General features: G+C 51.1%; 1 protein-coding gene across 8 annotated transcripts in view; it reads left to right on the top strand.

Annotated features, from left to right (window-relative positions):
* The window catches only part of sox5 (SRY-box transcription factor 5), an 84,047-nt gene that overhangs the window by 44,460 nt on the left and 23,756 nt on the right, over positions 1–15,831 (top strand). For 5 of the 8 annotated variants that reach the window (XM_047574789.1, XM_047574791.1, XM_047574787.1 and 2 more), the window contains 4 exons: positions 2,609–2,781; positions 4,025–4,093; positions 11,600–11,726; positions 14,899–14,984. In XM_047574789.1, the coding sequence (XP_047430745.1) occupies positions 2,609–2,781; positions 4,025–4,093; positions 11,600–11,726; positions 14,899–14,984 (455 nt within the window). The remainder of the gene's footprint in view (positions 1–2,608; positions 2,782–4,024; positions 4,094–11,599; positions 11,727–14,898; positions 14,985–15,831) is intronic. The other 3 variants (XM_047574793.1, XM_047574790.1, XM_047574788.1) reach the window with 1 other exon arrangement.

Raw genomic sequence — 15,831 nt, 5'->3', positions numbered from 1 at the left:
CCATGTGACATTTCCTTTCTTTTTTTCCTCCCCCCGCGTCTCCTCTTCTCCCTTTCATCCTCCTCGCATCATCCCCGCGTCCTCTCCCCTTCCCCTCGTCGCTCGGCCCGTCTCCTCTCCCCTCTCCCGGAGTTATCAGGGGCGGCCGTGGTCATTAATTAGCGCGGCCGACGCAGTGACAAGTATTACATTGTTACAAATTGGTTAATTACCCCACGTGTGTGTGTGTGTGTGTGTTTAGAGAGAGAGAGGGAGGAGGCGTTTGTTCGGCGGGGTTTGCAGGTGAGCGCTCGGGCCGCAGCGATCCGCCTGAGGAGGAATGTGTGTGAACCGGCGGAGGAAACCAGTTATCGATCCGCCTGCCTGCCTCGCAGCAGCTGAGGAAACAAGCCGACGCCGGCGTGATTTATGGGGCCACCGCGGAAATTCTCAAAGTCTCGAGTTGTGGGCGCAGGGAGAGGCGGGACGCGGGACGAGGCGCGCGAGAGGTTCTAGATCTCAGCCCGAGAATTGTGTTGTTTTCCTGCTTTCTGATAAAAGATCAACAGCTGAGAAGGGGGGGGATTTTGAGCAGCTTGTAGTAAAAAGGAGGAGGTGGAACGCTCTCGATTCTCCCGGCCTCTGGCTCGGCCGAAGGAATGTCCTTCCACCCCGGCACGCACGCTTCCACGCTGTCTGGCGGAGAAGCTCTCGGTTTTACTGTGTTTGCGTTTGTGCGTGGATGTGAGTGTGTGTGTGTGTGTGTGTGTGAAGGGAGGGTTAACTCCCAACAAGAAACCCCTCCAAAAAAAGACTCCTTTGATCCATCGTTTCACCTTTGCAACCCCCCCTTTGCCTTTTTTTTTTTTTTTTTTTTTTTTTTGCCCCTTTCCTCCGCTCCCCCTCCCCCTCGCCATTTGAACAGGCTAACGTTTTTAACACAAGGCTCTTTCTTGTCTTGGTCAGCTTTGGCTACACACACACACACACACACCACACACACACACACACACTTTCTGGCTCTACAAAGGTGGGTCTGTGAGTTAGGACAGCGGCGTGTTTATTTTTCCAGCGGCCAGCGCTCCCGACAGTTGCCTTTATTGTTCATTGTTGGCGGATGGATGGAGTGCGGGGGGAAGTGGAGGAGGAGGAGGCGGAGGAGGAGGAGGAGAAGTGGGGGCGAGGGTGGTCGGTGGGCAGCGGCGGAGGCGGTCGGGTGGCGGGGGGGCTGGGCCGGGTGAAGTGGCAGCTACCAACAGGGAGGACAAATGGATGGCTCTCACCTTCTGGAGCGGTCAAAGGGCAGGTCACTCCCTCCGTCTCTTCTTCTCCTCCTTGTGACTTCCCCCTTTCATCTCCCGTTGCGTTCCTCTTCCTCCTCTTCCTGACTTCCTCCTCTCTCTCCCTCTTTTCTGCTCTTCCTCATCTGGTTTGACTGGCGCAGGAATGCGGCCCTGTTAAAGGTAGCAGCTGAAGAACAATGGGGGATTGTGCGACTCCGCACACGCGCACACTCACGCGCACGCACACACACGCACACACACACACACACACACACACACAACAAAGGCATGTGGGCAAACATCGGTACATATGACCAGACATGAGCACACACACTCGTGCTGATTGTGCCTCGCTGTGCCTCTCTCTAACTACATCCTGTTGAATGATTTAGGCCTTGTGTGGGAGTGTGTGTAAACGTGGATGTGTGTGAGTGTGCGTGTGTGTGTAATGGAGCTGGTATGTCAGGATCTAAGGAGTCAGAGGTCAGGCCATGCTAAATGTGAGCAGGAGGTCTGCTGACTGCAGGGTAAACACAGACCAGACACACTCTCCTTCGCCCTCTTTTTTTTTTTTTTTCTTTCCTTCTCCTCTCTCCCTTTTTCTCACAAGCACAAACGCAGCTCTGTATCCGACGGAGCAGTCTCCGCATTTACCCACAATCCAACGTGCGAACGCTAAAAGTTTAGTTTCCAAACCCCGCCGACAGGTCTCGCTTCTTTTCCGACCTACGATTCCGATGTAGCGCTGTGTTTTCCGCTGCTCCCCCCCCCCTCCCCGCTTACAGAGGCTCCCCGAGCCAGATTTATTTTCTTCGTCTCAATAAGGCAGTAAAAGCAATGATGGATGTGACTTGATTAATCACTTCTGGCCCCTTTGTGCCCAGGAAAAACGAGTCAACATCTGGTTTTACAGCTCGGCAGCGCGCAAACACTCTTTACCCGGGCGCATCGTCCGTCGGCGTGCCCCCTCCCTGCCGCTCAAAGCCCCTGACCGGCCGTATATTAAGTCAGCCAACAAGCCATGGATAGCTTCACTCTGTTTTATTGTTCTTTCCGCCTTCGGTCCTCTCCTTCATGCCTCTGACCTCTGACTTCACCCCCACCGCCCTCAGCGGCCTTTGCCTGTTGCATTAACGTCTTTCCAGCGTGCGTCGCTGTTGCAGAAACTTACTTGCAGTTTGGTCGGGAGCCGAACAGAGAATCATTTTAATCGCGCCGGAATTTGAGACATCAACTTTTTCCCCTTTTAAGCGGTGGTCAGGTTTCGCGGCGTAACCCTAGCTGAGCCTCGCAGCCCTCGTCGAAGCGCCACCACGTAACCTCTCGCCCCTCCTCCCCCTCTCCAGGTACCCCGGACAGCCTGGCGGAGAAGGAGCGCCAGCTAATGGGCATGATCGGCCAGTTGAGCAGCCTGAGGGAGCAGCTCCTGGCGGCCCACGAGGAGCAGAAGAAGCTGGCCGCCTCGCAGATGGAGAAGCAGAGGCAGCAGATGGAGCTGGCCAAGCAGCAGCAGGACCAGGTACGGGAGCACGCTGCATGCGAAGGGCCTCGTTTGGAAGCGCTGCTGCGCTCTCTACGCGCAGGTTCTGCAGCCACCTCATAAAAGCCGCGTTTCACAGGATACGCTTCTAACACTGTTTATCATTAATCCACAAAACGAACTGCGTTTCGCCAGTAGTCGGGAAGTAAGGCACACAGTGGATGGCGGATTTGGAAATTACGAGCACCACAAACGGTCATCTTAAATCCTCGAAACGCGGCGAATCACAAAAGATCCTCTAACCTCTTCGTCACAAACACATCTCATATAATGTTCAGGCAGCCAGAGACATGCGCCTTTGGCAGCTTGAACACAGGGACCCGGCGCAGGAATCAGCCGAGGGTATGTAATGTTGGAGCGGATGTAACAGAGACACACACACACACGCACGCTTACACTTTTACACACACTCGTAGCTCCCGAGGCGAGAGGCAGCCAGGTATTTGCATACAGAAGGGTTTCCCTTTTTGTTGTGCCTCTTTTTTTTTTTTTTTTTCCCTGCTCCTGGAAAGCTTGGGACACACACACACACACACACACACACAACACAGCGGCTCTCAGGAATACAGCTGTAAGGACAAATCACCTGTGACAAACACAGTGGCTTACAGTGCCCCCGGCCGCGTCCCACAGGGTGAATGAGTCACTGTGAGAGGGTTTATGCCTGCGAATGCTGCGCAGGTCTGTGTCTCCACTCCGCTCCGATGAGCTGGAGAAGTATAGAAATGATTTTAATCGAGTTACTTTAATCAGATGTATCATGTGCATTATATCCTCTCTTTTAATGCGATAGTATTTATTTTAACGCCCGTTTTATAGAGTCGCATCATTCATCCAATCAAAACCCCCTCAAGAGATGCGCAGGCTAACGAGCTAAAAAGGAAACTTCTTACGTTTGTAATTGAGGAAAGCGAATCGTGTGCGGCTTCTGTGTCGACCCCGCCGACAGTTTCCTCGCGCGCAAGTTCATTCAGAGGCTCGTGTGCGCGGCGGTAAGTGTGTCGCCGTGACTCTGTTGAGTCCAGATGAGATGAGCTTTTTAATATTTCATACCGGGGCATCGACCCTCTGCCGTGCAACTGGGGCCTCGGAGACCTGCAGATGTGTCGCATCTCCCGCAGGGCCGGCGTGCACACACGCACACACACACACTCCACACACACATACACACACTCGTACTGTATGCCCGCTCTGAAATACACGTTGTGTGCTCTGTCCTCAGATTGCCCGGCAACAGCAGCAGCTTCTGCAGCAGCAACACAAAATCAACCTCCTGCAGCAACAAATCCAGGTGAGGCCGGATTGTGTGTGTCTGTGTGTGTGTGTGTCCATCTGTGTGTATTCCGCTGAGTGTCTGTGTATGGTCCACAAAAGCAATTTTGTGATTGTTGCAGCTTTTCTTTACTCAGTCATCAGCATTTGGGGTCTGAATCAACGCCGGCTCCTAACAGAGGTCCCTCCTCTCGCACACGAACACACTAACACACACACACACACACACACACACACACATGCACTCTACCTGTGTAATCATTTCAGATTGGTCAGTCTGCTTGGAAAAATCAAAAGTACCGTGTCTGCAAGTGCAGCATTTATTATATGAATCAAACTTTGCGCGTCAGCCGCGTCAGTGTTCTTAACGCAGTCGTTAAGAACACTGGAGGGGTTTATTCCATTGCGGCTGTAAGTGAAAAGGTGTTTGTTTTGTTTTGTTTTTCGCGGACAGAACAGTAGATTGTCAAGTGCAACAGCGAATCCAGACGAGGGAACTCACTAAATGTTTCAGTTTCTTCTCAAAGAACGAAAGCCGTTCTTCTTAGAAGCATGAAACTTATAGGTGCATACTTTATGACACATGACGTGCTAATTAAATGCTCCCACGTGACACATTTACCGTTATTAAGCACGTAAAGACGCAAACATGCCTCTTGAGTCATCCCTTTATCAAGAACTGCAAGTGCGCCTTTGCTTTTTAATCAATATCATTGTGTGCGATGTAAAAGGGATCCTTAAACGAAGCGAAATAAAGCCGCGGGGTAACTGAGACGTCCCCACGAACCCTTTCGCTCGACAAAATGAGCGCGTCTGTACTGCCGCGCGTCGCTTAAAAAAATGGAGGGTATTGTACTTTTGGGCGCTCACACTGAAGCCTCTATTTTGGCCCAGGTGGCTTGGACCGAATAGCCCGGGCCTTTGTAAAGGCAGATGACACTGAGTTTTAAGCTGAGAAAGCCGGCCTTTGTATCATAAAGAGACACCCTGTCCAAGAAAGAACACACACACACACACACAAACACACACATTCGCCTTCCCCCCCGAGAGTTTAGCCATACTCGGTTTGTGTGATAAGAGACCTTGTGATAGCATGTGTGTGGGACGTGTGTCTGTGCGGGTCCGCGGTTCCTTGTAAAGCAGCTGTGTTTGTTTGCTTTGTGCGAGCAAAAAATTCGGAATTGTTCGCGTTTTGTCCCTTTGACAAAAAAAAAAAAAAAAAAAAAAAAGACAGAGAGAGCACATGTTTGTGTCTGAGGATTTCTCTGTGCCTTCCCGATGTTCTTTCGCCCGTATGTGCGCGCGCGCGCGTGTGTGTGTGCGTCCGCCACAGCTGTGTGTGTTAAGCTATAAACACGTCCGCTCATGATTCACTCCCTCACGACCCCGCCGAGACAAAGCTCTCTTTTCCCATGACTTTGCAACCTTTTCCCAAACAAGCGTCTCTCCATTGAACGGGCCCCAACAATAGTTTCTCACAAGCAGGGGCAGCTGTAGGCGAGCCTCGTTAAGAGAGGGACGCAATCAACAGGGGCTCATCGCGGGAGCACAAAAACGCGTTCATTCACGTATGTATCGCACACATCAAAGTGCAAAAAAAAAAACATAACACAAAAATATACGCCTTCAGTGGGCCGCTCGCGCGCAAACCCACACCGCCGGCCGTCGCAGAGAGCGCTGCACTCTCGCCTGATGATCAAACACACACTCATCATCAAAGACTTGGTCGAGAAATACACTGCTTAATCATTCATGAAGAGATTGTCCGCACAATCCCACAATACAATGGCCTGCCAGAGAGAGGGCACCAGGTTGTGTGTGTGTTGGTGTGTGTGTGCGCGTCCGTGTGTTTTGTGTCTGTATGATAAGCCCCTTGTGATTGCATTTCCCCCTAACGAGGCTGAGTTCAGCTGTCCCTTCGTTTGTGTGTGCGTTTGCGCGCGCGTGTGTGCGTCTGCGTCCTTGGCTTTGTTGGGCCCAAACCCCCAAAGGCCTGTGAAGAATGCTTTCAACCGTCCACTTGGAAGAGGTGATGAAATGAAACGAATAATCAAGCTCATGAAAAAGAGAGGAGAGTGACACACATCCTTCATGAAAGGAGGACAAATTATTTATTGTCCTCGTGTCCGGTTTCCTATTTTTTTATTTATTTCCTTTTTTTTTTATTCAGCTCGCCCCGAAACCCCAATCAAGCTAGCAAACACGCGCATTCGCTATTTGGGCCGACGGCGAACACGGCGCGAGGAAGTTCGCTCGCGGAGACGGGCGTTGACGGCGACGCAGGCTGATGATGCGCGGCGCGATCGACGCGCCTTCGTTGTGTAGACGCTCATTAGTGTTCAGAAGTCAGTGGTTCGCTGTGTTCTCGCTCCCACTAATTGATTCTACCTGAAATGGTCGGTGATTTAGCTTCAATTAGGATCCATTAATCTCAACCCCCCACCACACACATACATATGTTTACTGTACATGTACTTACACACGCGTTCTGTCTTAACAATGTTTTCTTTCGTGAATTTAACCGTTACCTCCATCCTGACTGAAAACGCTAACAAATCTGACCTTAACTCATCCTTATAATGAGCCCCGACAAACCTAAATTTCAAATTTCACCTAAACTCAAATCCTGACTGAACTCATCCCGACCGTGTATAGTAAGGACAATTAAAAGGGGCCGTTAGTCCACAAAACTTTGTGTTTCTTCCGAGGGTATAACCCAGCTTGCTCTCCCAAGAATTCCCAAACAGGAACAAGTGTGTGCACATAAAGACGCACACACTCATACACACACTCACACACACACACGCTTACCCCCTGCTAGGGGCCTTCTTGTTAAGCTAGAAGGGGTGAGCACATTTTCACAAACTTCCCTTTACTCTCCCTCTCGCCTCGTCTCGTTCTAATTAAACGACTTGTCTCCGAGGCTCCCCCCGGTGTTGCCGGGGACGACTGTTGCCGCCCGCGCGGGGGAGGGGGACAGGGGACGAGGGACGAGTGGGGGGGGGCGCGCGACAGGGATGAAAGGAGCTCACCTGCCGAGCGGCTCGGGGCTTTACCTTGAGACGACGCGCGCGTTTCCAGGCGAGGAGCGAGACGCGGCTGCGCGGCGCACGTTTGAAAACAGAGGGATGAGGGATGAGCGGACGCGAGTGTGTCCTGCCTAATGAATCGAAAGTCACTCAACCAAACACTCTCGAGTGCCCTGTAGGGCCACCTCCGCGCGCCGTCTTTTCATCTCATCAGGAACGGGAGACGCTGCAGGTCAGAGGCGGACGGGGAATGAGGAGAAAGAAGCGCGGATATCAGAAAATGAGTAAAGCCGCCTGATGCTGTGACCGGTTTAAAGGAGGGGCCGCGGCGGCTGCTAACAAGGTCTCCATTAAGGCCACCGTGCGCCCGCAACTCAGCCGCACCGGTTTTTCAGCAGGCACAAGCGCGGCCGCCGTCTGTGTTTTCATTCTGTCGGAAGGAGGGAGAGTGAAAACACACCTTTTCACACGCGCCCCGTGCGCCGCATACATGCACATAACACACCTCTGTGTGCTTTGCATAGGAGCAGCTAACCCAATTGCCTGTGTAATTGTTTAATCACCCCCATTACACCGCAGCCAGTCTAATTTGTGTTTTCTTTGTACACACACATTCACTCATAAGCTGGACGGCGACCAGCCTTTCCCTCAGAGACCCACCCTCTCGCACAATGCCTTCTACCTATTCTCCTGCAGCCCATCCCACCGCCACCTCGTCCTGCCCCTAGCGCCCCCGCAGCAGACTGTCCTAATAGCCCCCCTTCCCCCCCGCCCCCCGTCCCCGGAAAGTTAATGGACTAATATTAAAAGAGCTATTTCCCTCCTTCTCTCTTCTCGCTCAAATTAATTATTGGTTCTATCGCCCGCGCGTCCCCTCTTCAGCAATAGGTCATCCAGGTCTTGCATTAATTGCCGGAGCATATGGTCGCCAACAGATTTTTAGCTGTGGGACTCGCACTTTAGCGGGGGCTATTTTTTCGCGCGCTCAGATGCGAGCCATATTGTGCGGCGCTGGCAGCCATTGTTCGGCGCATTAACTTCATAGAGCTAATTACTCCCCAATAATAACTTTACCTTGGAGTTTTTAGCGCGCCGCGTGCCAACCAACCTGTTTCGCACCCCATATGTTAATTAGCGGCCACATCTTCATTATGCCGCAGCGGCGCTTTAAGTTCAAGCTGTGCCGCCTGGCGCGTGGCGAACGCAGCCTCGACTCGCTGCCAATTATCCAACTCTTGCCCCCCCCCCCCCACCCTCCCCTCGTCTCTCTTCCGCTCCTTCCCCCCCCTCCCCGGTTCGTTCTGTTCTGTCTATCTATCTGCTGTTTATTTCCAGAGAGGTTGTCTCGCCAGGGCGAGCCGTCGACTTCCCTCCTTCTTCCCGACCTCTTTAACCTAGAGAAAGTTTTCCAGAAAAAAAGTTTTGCGATCGCTCCTCACGTGCACGCGATCCTCGTAGTAACGTTCTTTGTTTTGGGTTCAGTTATCACTGATTAGAGGATTTTTCTTTTCCAGTCGAGTTCCACTTTTTGTTTGCTTCAGGTTTCTTTTTCGGAAGCGGAGGAGGGGTTCGCAGATAAAAAAGCCCCTTATTCTCCACGTCAGCAGCCTACAGTAGCGGCAGTGTGATGTTTTGTCTGAGCGTATCGTAGGTTTTCATGTTCGCTTTGGGCCTGATGTGAAAAAGGAGCTGGCGAGTGCATTATTCCCCAAAGTGCCCGCCGTTTCAGATGTGCCTTTTCCTTTATGTGGGATCTGGAGTTTGTCTGATAGATCTGGCCCGGCTCTCCCTTTCTTTTTCTGGCTCTCTCATCCTTAACTTTCTCTCGCTGGCTGTTCTTTTCCTTCTGTCAATTCGTCTCTTTGTCTCTGATTCTTAGTCCCTCTCCTTCTTCTTCTTTGCCGTTCAAAGTTTACATTATGATCACAAGGCCGACACTCACACAGAGAGCTCATGATTCACTTTGGGGTATTGCATTATTGTATATTGCATTATTGTATATTCAATATTAGGAGAAATATTAGATTAAGTCATCCATCGTAAACAGGATGGAATGCGCAGATCAAGGAGACTGATCTGCTCCGCCGTCACATGACCTCCTCCTAACCCCCCGCCCTCCACCCGCTCATCACTCCATACACACACACACACACACACACACACACATACACAAACACAGGCGTGTTTCTGGACTTTCTCGTTTCCCGTGTCATCCTGAACTTACCCCGACCCACGTTTTCTGCCTTTTGTGTGCGCCTCACCTTCTGGAGGTCAGTGTGTGTGTGTGTGTGCCAGCGATCACGCTAGGCTAGCCGCGCTGCTCATCAGCTCAGCAGCTGTTACGCACGCATCTAACTCGGCTACTGTAGCGGCAGCATATGGGAGGGAATGAGGCCCCATAAAACGGCCTCTCTCATCCCCTCTATGTGGTCGTCTCTTTCTGGTTCCTCATATTCCTATCTTATTTCGGTCACTCGTGCAACAGTTCTGTCGGCTGATTTCCATTTGAAAAGAAAGTGTCTGTGTACAGTATGTATGTTTTACAGCTGCCACAAACATATCTGTGTCCTCTTCTCTCTTCTTGTTTCCTCCCCTCTCCTCCCTCCGGTACATTACAGTGTAGCGAGCCAGCTCTAGTCCAGCATATGTCCAATTAGGCCTGAAAGGCAAAGCAGAACTGTTCTGTCTGTGATTCGTCCCCGCGGGGGTCCTGTCCGAGCATAGCGCTGGAACGCCTTCCCCTTCTGATCGCGCGGCGCAGGCGGCGAGACGGTTTATGGTTAACCAAAATGGTGGGGTAATTATTGTTTTTGGTGCAAGGGGAGGTGGGGAGGGAGGGGGGGCGACAGGAGCCGCTTGAAGAGAGCGCTATTCCCCTTGCGCTGTGATAGTTTGATTACAGTGCTGCTGGCTGCCTGCATGCCGACACACAGGAGCAGGAGCAGGAGGAGGAGGGGGAGGAGGAGGAGAGGGGGGGGCGGGGGCTCACTCGCACAGAAACACACACATAGGTATTAACCGTACGCTATAAAAGCGCTGTTAGCACTGAGTGACAGCAGCCCTCTCTCTTTTCTCTATTTACCTGTCTCGAGCACTAACCACTTCAAGTGCCCACGTCGCCGAGATATTACCTGATTGTACCGTGGCACCGCCGCCATCCGCGTGATTGTGCAGCCATTTCCAGCCATTTCCATCCTTCCAGATCAATTTTGCACATCAGACGGCTTTTACCTGCCCATTATCCTATTCAGCCATTACCTCTCTGGTTAAGAGAGGAGGAGAAGAAGAAGAAGAAGAGGGAGAAAGACGAGCCGCGGGGATGAATCAGAGTGCTTCGCGGCCAGACGAGTGCAGGTCAAAGACCTAAAGACCCCGGCAGGAATTTGATCTAAAGGGCCACTCTGACAATTTGCGTTAACTTGTCTTTTTTTTTTTTTTTTTTAAATCTGCTTCTGGTTAAAAAAAAAAACAAAGTATGCTCAAGGAAGGGCAGGAGAATGGAAGCAGATTTGTTAAGTAAGTGATCTCATTGCAGGACCTGACTTCTCCTTTTCTTCCAGCACAGTGTAGGCGCAGCATTGTTGTATTGTTGCCATCCCCAAAGACTCAAAAGCAGAACTGGTGGCCAGTGAAAACACCACAGTGTATCTTTCTAGAAAAACAAGTTGAATAATGAAACCGAGAGGACCTGATACGCTTACGGAGCGAATGGGTCCCAGTAGAATATTGTGAGTCCTGCTTTACTCTACGCTAGTGCACTAAAATATTTGTTTTATTCAAAGTTTTTTGGAAAATTGGGCTCCTTCACTGTCTCCTCTGCGTTCGGTGGGACGACATCCGTACATTCCTCCTTCTCTCACCTTTTCCCTCTCTTCCTCACTTCCTCCCCTCTCGTCTTCTCCTGTCTCTCCTCTCAAACTGTCAGTCAGTCCATCACACACACAAGTCTTTGTGTGTTGTTTTTGGCAGAACGCTGTTTAGTGCAACCATCTGTCTCCTACTCCTCTCTCTCTCTCTCTCATTCTCTCTGTGTCTCCCTCTCTTCTTCTCTCCCTCCTTCTCTCTCTCTCTCTCTCTCCTGTCGTCCCTGCCAAAGTCACCCATCGGAGGAGCTTTTTTTTTTTTTTTTTTCTTCTCCGCGTCTCCTTTTAAAATCCTGGAAACCTTATGAAGTCGCGTGGCTCTCTGCCGACGGGCGCGCACGCGGGGTTGTGTCTGTGTGAGCGTGCGTTGTGGTGGTGGTTTGATGCGGGGAGGAGGGACAGGACGTTATCTTCCAAATAAAAGGAAAAGGCCAGCTGTTGCTGGAGTTTTCCTGAACTGTCCACATGACTTATTTTTGAAAATTGGAAACCTGAGTCTTAATGTATGCGTTGGTGAGGACTGAACGTGCACACAGGTACTAATGTTCACATCTTATCGTTACTTCCTCCTTCTCCCCCCTTTACCTAATTTTACCCCCTCCTCCCTCCATCCCCCCTCCCCTCCTTCATCAGCAGGTCCAGGGCCAACTCCCGCCGCTGATGATTCCCGTCTTTCCTCCGGACCAGCGGACCCTGGCGGCGGCTGCGGCCCAGCAGGGCTTCCTGATGCCCCCTGGCTTCAACTACAAGCCTGGCTGCAGTGAGTGACGTCCACACACACACACACACACACACACATTCATAAATAGGTGCAACTCTCAGAGTGAAAGTAACTTTTATGTGTGATGTTTCACATGTTTTTCACCAAGCAAAGGTAGAGTCCGACCGCTTTCCCACACAAGGAGCCTGGTTGTTTCCCAAAAGACGAGCTCGCCCCTACAACAACATCTCCCTCTTAATAGAAAAACCAGTCCAAATACACCCTTCCTGTTTACACTCTTAATCTCTCTCTCTGTATCTCTCCCTCTCTCCCTCTCAGTCCTTTTGGCTCCTTCCTTTTGTCTTGTCTATTTTTTGATGTATAAAAGAAACAAAATGAAGGCGTCCTGCAGGACATGTTTTTTTTTTTTTTTTTTTGGCGATCACGCTCCGGCTGTGTGGCAATGTGTTGTTTACCATGATAGAGAGAGAGATAGAGACACACACAGAGAGAGAGAGAGAGAGAGAGAGAAAGGGAGGTTGGTGCTTGCCAGGGGATGCTGGGAATAAATGCACCGTGGGGGGGTTAGCAGAAGGGGGGGGGGGGGGGTGGTAATGTGACCTGCCCCAGGTTCTCCTCACATTAACACGGGACGCAGCCAGAACATGCTTCCAACACAGCCCACACGCACACACACACACACACACACACACAAATGTCCAGACAGCCAGAGATTGCTTTGTGATATCGCAAACACACACACACACACATAAAAAAAACTCAAATATGTAAGCGCGTGCACGAGCTCGTGCACGCTCAGTCCCCCTCCTCCCCCTTCCTCCCCCCTCCTCCCCCCACCTCCCCACTTAGAGTTTCACAGCTTCCCAAACAAGTCCATTCCATTTTAATTAGTGCCATCTTCACCCACGCCCACTGCCCACGTAAATACCCTGTCAAGTAGTGGGCTTGTCTTTTCACTGCCTCAGCCAACTCCAACCGGACTGGCACGCTGCAGCGGGGGCCACGCCGCCCCTGAGAAAACTCTCTGGCAACTTTCAAAGTTGCGGCGCGCTGATGCAGTTTGGCGCTGCGGCTCTAAATAGGACATGTGTAGCATTGTGCTCTGACATATTCTCACGGCACTCCGCAGCATTGAAGATATGAATAGATTTCGTCTGAACAGTATGGACCTCTGTGCGCGACAGTGGCCGCCTTGTTTTTTTCGGCGCTTTGAACAGTAATGCAATTTGATATTGACACACGCACGCTACGACTTAGGATCCAGACACGGTTGTAATTTTCTGAAAATGCTGATTTTGAAAACGGATTTTCCATTTTCCTCTTTTTTTTTTCTCCCCCCCCCATCTGTTAGGCTATAAATAAAGCCAGAGCAGGCATGAAACCGGTGCGTAGCTCATGCCTCAGTCACTGAAGACGAGGTTAAAGCTTTAATTCGCCACTTAACGTCTTATTTGGTAATGAGGCCGTAATGAATTTAAAGAGACATTCCAGAGATCTTGCATCTCGCACTCGCGGAGTTGCCTGACTCATAAGACGTAAATCGGCTAATTTTCCGCCTCTAGTTGTTTAAATTGGCGGAGTGTCCCTTTAAGAATTTTAAAAATGCGGAACTGTGCACAAAATTACAACACTGATGGTGTTTTTTTTTTTTTTTTTCTCCCCCTCGATCCGTCCCCCCCCCCTCTTCCGTGTGTCTGTCGGTGAGAAATCTCAGCCTCGTCCGCCGAGGTCGCTGTCCCCAAGCCAAGAGCAACATGTTTGCTTTTCTCCGTCCTTCTCCCTTTTGTTACGGCGACCCTCAGGAGGAGCATAAATATCCACTGGGCTCATGTTTGTCTAGGGAGCAAGGAGAAAAGACCAATCTCCTAGAATACACAGTCCTGAAATAATTCTTTAATCCCTCCTGCCCTCCCTCCCCACTGGAGAGAAGAATGTCTCAGCTTTGCTTTCAGTTGCTTTTTTTTAATTTTTTTTTTTTATAAAGAGCCAAGTTATATGGGAAAATATGTTAGAAGGAAAGTCTGGCTTATGCCAAGCAATGCGACGCGTGCACGCGCGGATTTGGCACGCGCACACTCGTGAGAGGTTAGCGATGCAGCCGAGAGGCAAAGTTCGGGTCAGAAATGCGAGGTCAGGCCCTGAGAACTTTCTCGAGTTTCCTCCGCAAGGAGGTGGTTTAAATACCGGAAAAGCGAGACCTGCTCCACGTCCCGTACACTTCAGCTGGCGGGCTCGTTCAGATGCAAATCGGGGCTGTGAGGCAACCTGTTTATGCAATGCGATCGTAATTAAACACAGTGTCTCCCCCCTCCCTTCCCCTGGTCCCTTCCCCTCATCCTTGACATTTCTGTCCCTTCTTTTCTCTCACTCTCTCCGAGTAATTACAGCACAGCCTATCTACACCTACTAACTAGTAATCCGTCCCTTTCTCCCGCGTTTTGTCCAACTCGGGCCTCTCGGACAGGAGGGGGGGTGACGAGAGAGGGAGATGGACTGGAGGGAAAGACAAGAGCGATGGGTGGAGAGTGACTTGTAAAGTCAGAGAGATGACAACAACAAGACGGGGGGGGAGAAAAAGTGGGAGAAAAAGGGAGCACTGAAAGCAGCACTCTACCCACAAAGCGGGAGAACAGACAGTTGCGGGTGGGGAGAAGAGGTGGGAGGTGGAGGGGGGGGAGCAGCAATCGGCAGTCGCGGCTCTTAATTACGGCGCTGGGGCCGGCTTTATCAGAATCCCTTCACCTCGCTGCTCTTTGTCAGGGGGTATTAAGGAGGAGGACATACAATCAGGCTTTTCATTAGGGCCCTACCGGCAGCGCACACAAAGGACGGCTTTAACAGCTGCAGAAAGGGACTCAGGTGGTGGTGGTGGCGGCGGCGGCGGGGGCGAGAGGAGGAGGGAGGGAGGGAGGGGGCGACGCGGGTGAGGCGAGAGAGGGATGAAGGTGGGATGAGAGGGAAGAGGAAAAACAAGGGGATGAGGGGAAAGGGAGAGGGGAGGGCTGAGGATGAAGAGGAGGAAGGGGAGATGGGGACGTGGGTAGAGGAAGGGCAAGAAAAAGGATTAAAAAGAGAAAGAGAATAGAGGAGGAGGGGGAGTGTACATATTACAGACTTGGATTAAGTGCAACCAGCCACTTTTTTAAAAATTTTTTATTTTTATTTCACATTAACATAACATGCGACGCTGCGTCTGTCTTCTCTTCTTCAGGTGACCCCTACCCTCTGCAGCTCATCCCCACAACGATGGCCGCCGCCGCCGCCGCCACGCCAGGCCTGGGACCCCTGCAGCTCCAGGTAAGGACACCACACCACACCACACCACGCACAGCTGCCCACCGAGCGAAAACAAGACCGCAAACACAGCCACGAGGGGCGCGGCTGTCACTCTCGGCCCGTTCGCGGACACTGAATCAATCCCTCGGAAATGTGGGTTCAAAAAATCACACAGGGCTGACAAATGCAACATTAGCCCCCACTCCCCACCGGCTTTGCCGTGGAATAGGAAGCGGATGGGTGGATGCTTGTGAAGTGCTGCTGATGTGGGGGGAGAGGGGTCAGGCATGTTCAGATCAGATCGACTGCCGGGAGTCATCTGTGGTGCTGAAGACGCGTCCGTCTCCTTTAACAGCGGAGAGGCATCCGCACCTTTAAAATTCAGATGATCAGGGTTTTGCCGTTTTTTCCCCCCAAGCCCCTGAACACACCAAGAGGGAAACGTTCTGACAGATAAAATATGTTTGGATGAATTAACTGAGTTATGCCTCTCAAATATAATTTTCTGAACATTAAGGTGATTTAGTTGGTTAGTTTAGTGATTTTTTTAAAAAAAATTAAAATAACAATTAACATGATACGCTCACATTAACGTGCAGGCGCCCGTGCTATCGATAAACCGCGTGCTCTGCCGCCTTCTCGTAAATCTCGAGAAGTAAGAAAGCAGAGCAGACACGGCGGCAAAGCAGGAGGAGAGGTGGAAAACATAAAACGGGAGGCAACATCTGTTACCTCAGTTAGAAAGAGGACGAGTCTTGTTCTTTTCCTGTCTGCGTATGTACAACAAGGCGGCCTGTCATTCGGCCCCCCCCCCACATCACTATGTCTAAAACACACATGACTAAATCTCACATACCTCCACTCAGAT

This window comes from Mugil cephalus, chromosome 22 (assembly GCF_022458985.1).
Source record: "Mugil cephalus isolate CIBA_MC_2020 chromosome 22, CIBA_Mcephalus_1.1, whole genome shotgun sequence".
Taxonomy (NCBI): Eukaryota; Metazoa; Chordata; class Actinopteri; order Mugiliformes; family Mugilidae; genus Mugil; species Mugil cephalus.
This window is presented reverse-complemented; position numbering and strand designations above follow the sequence as displayed.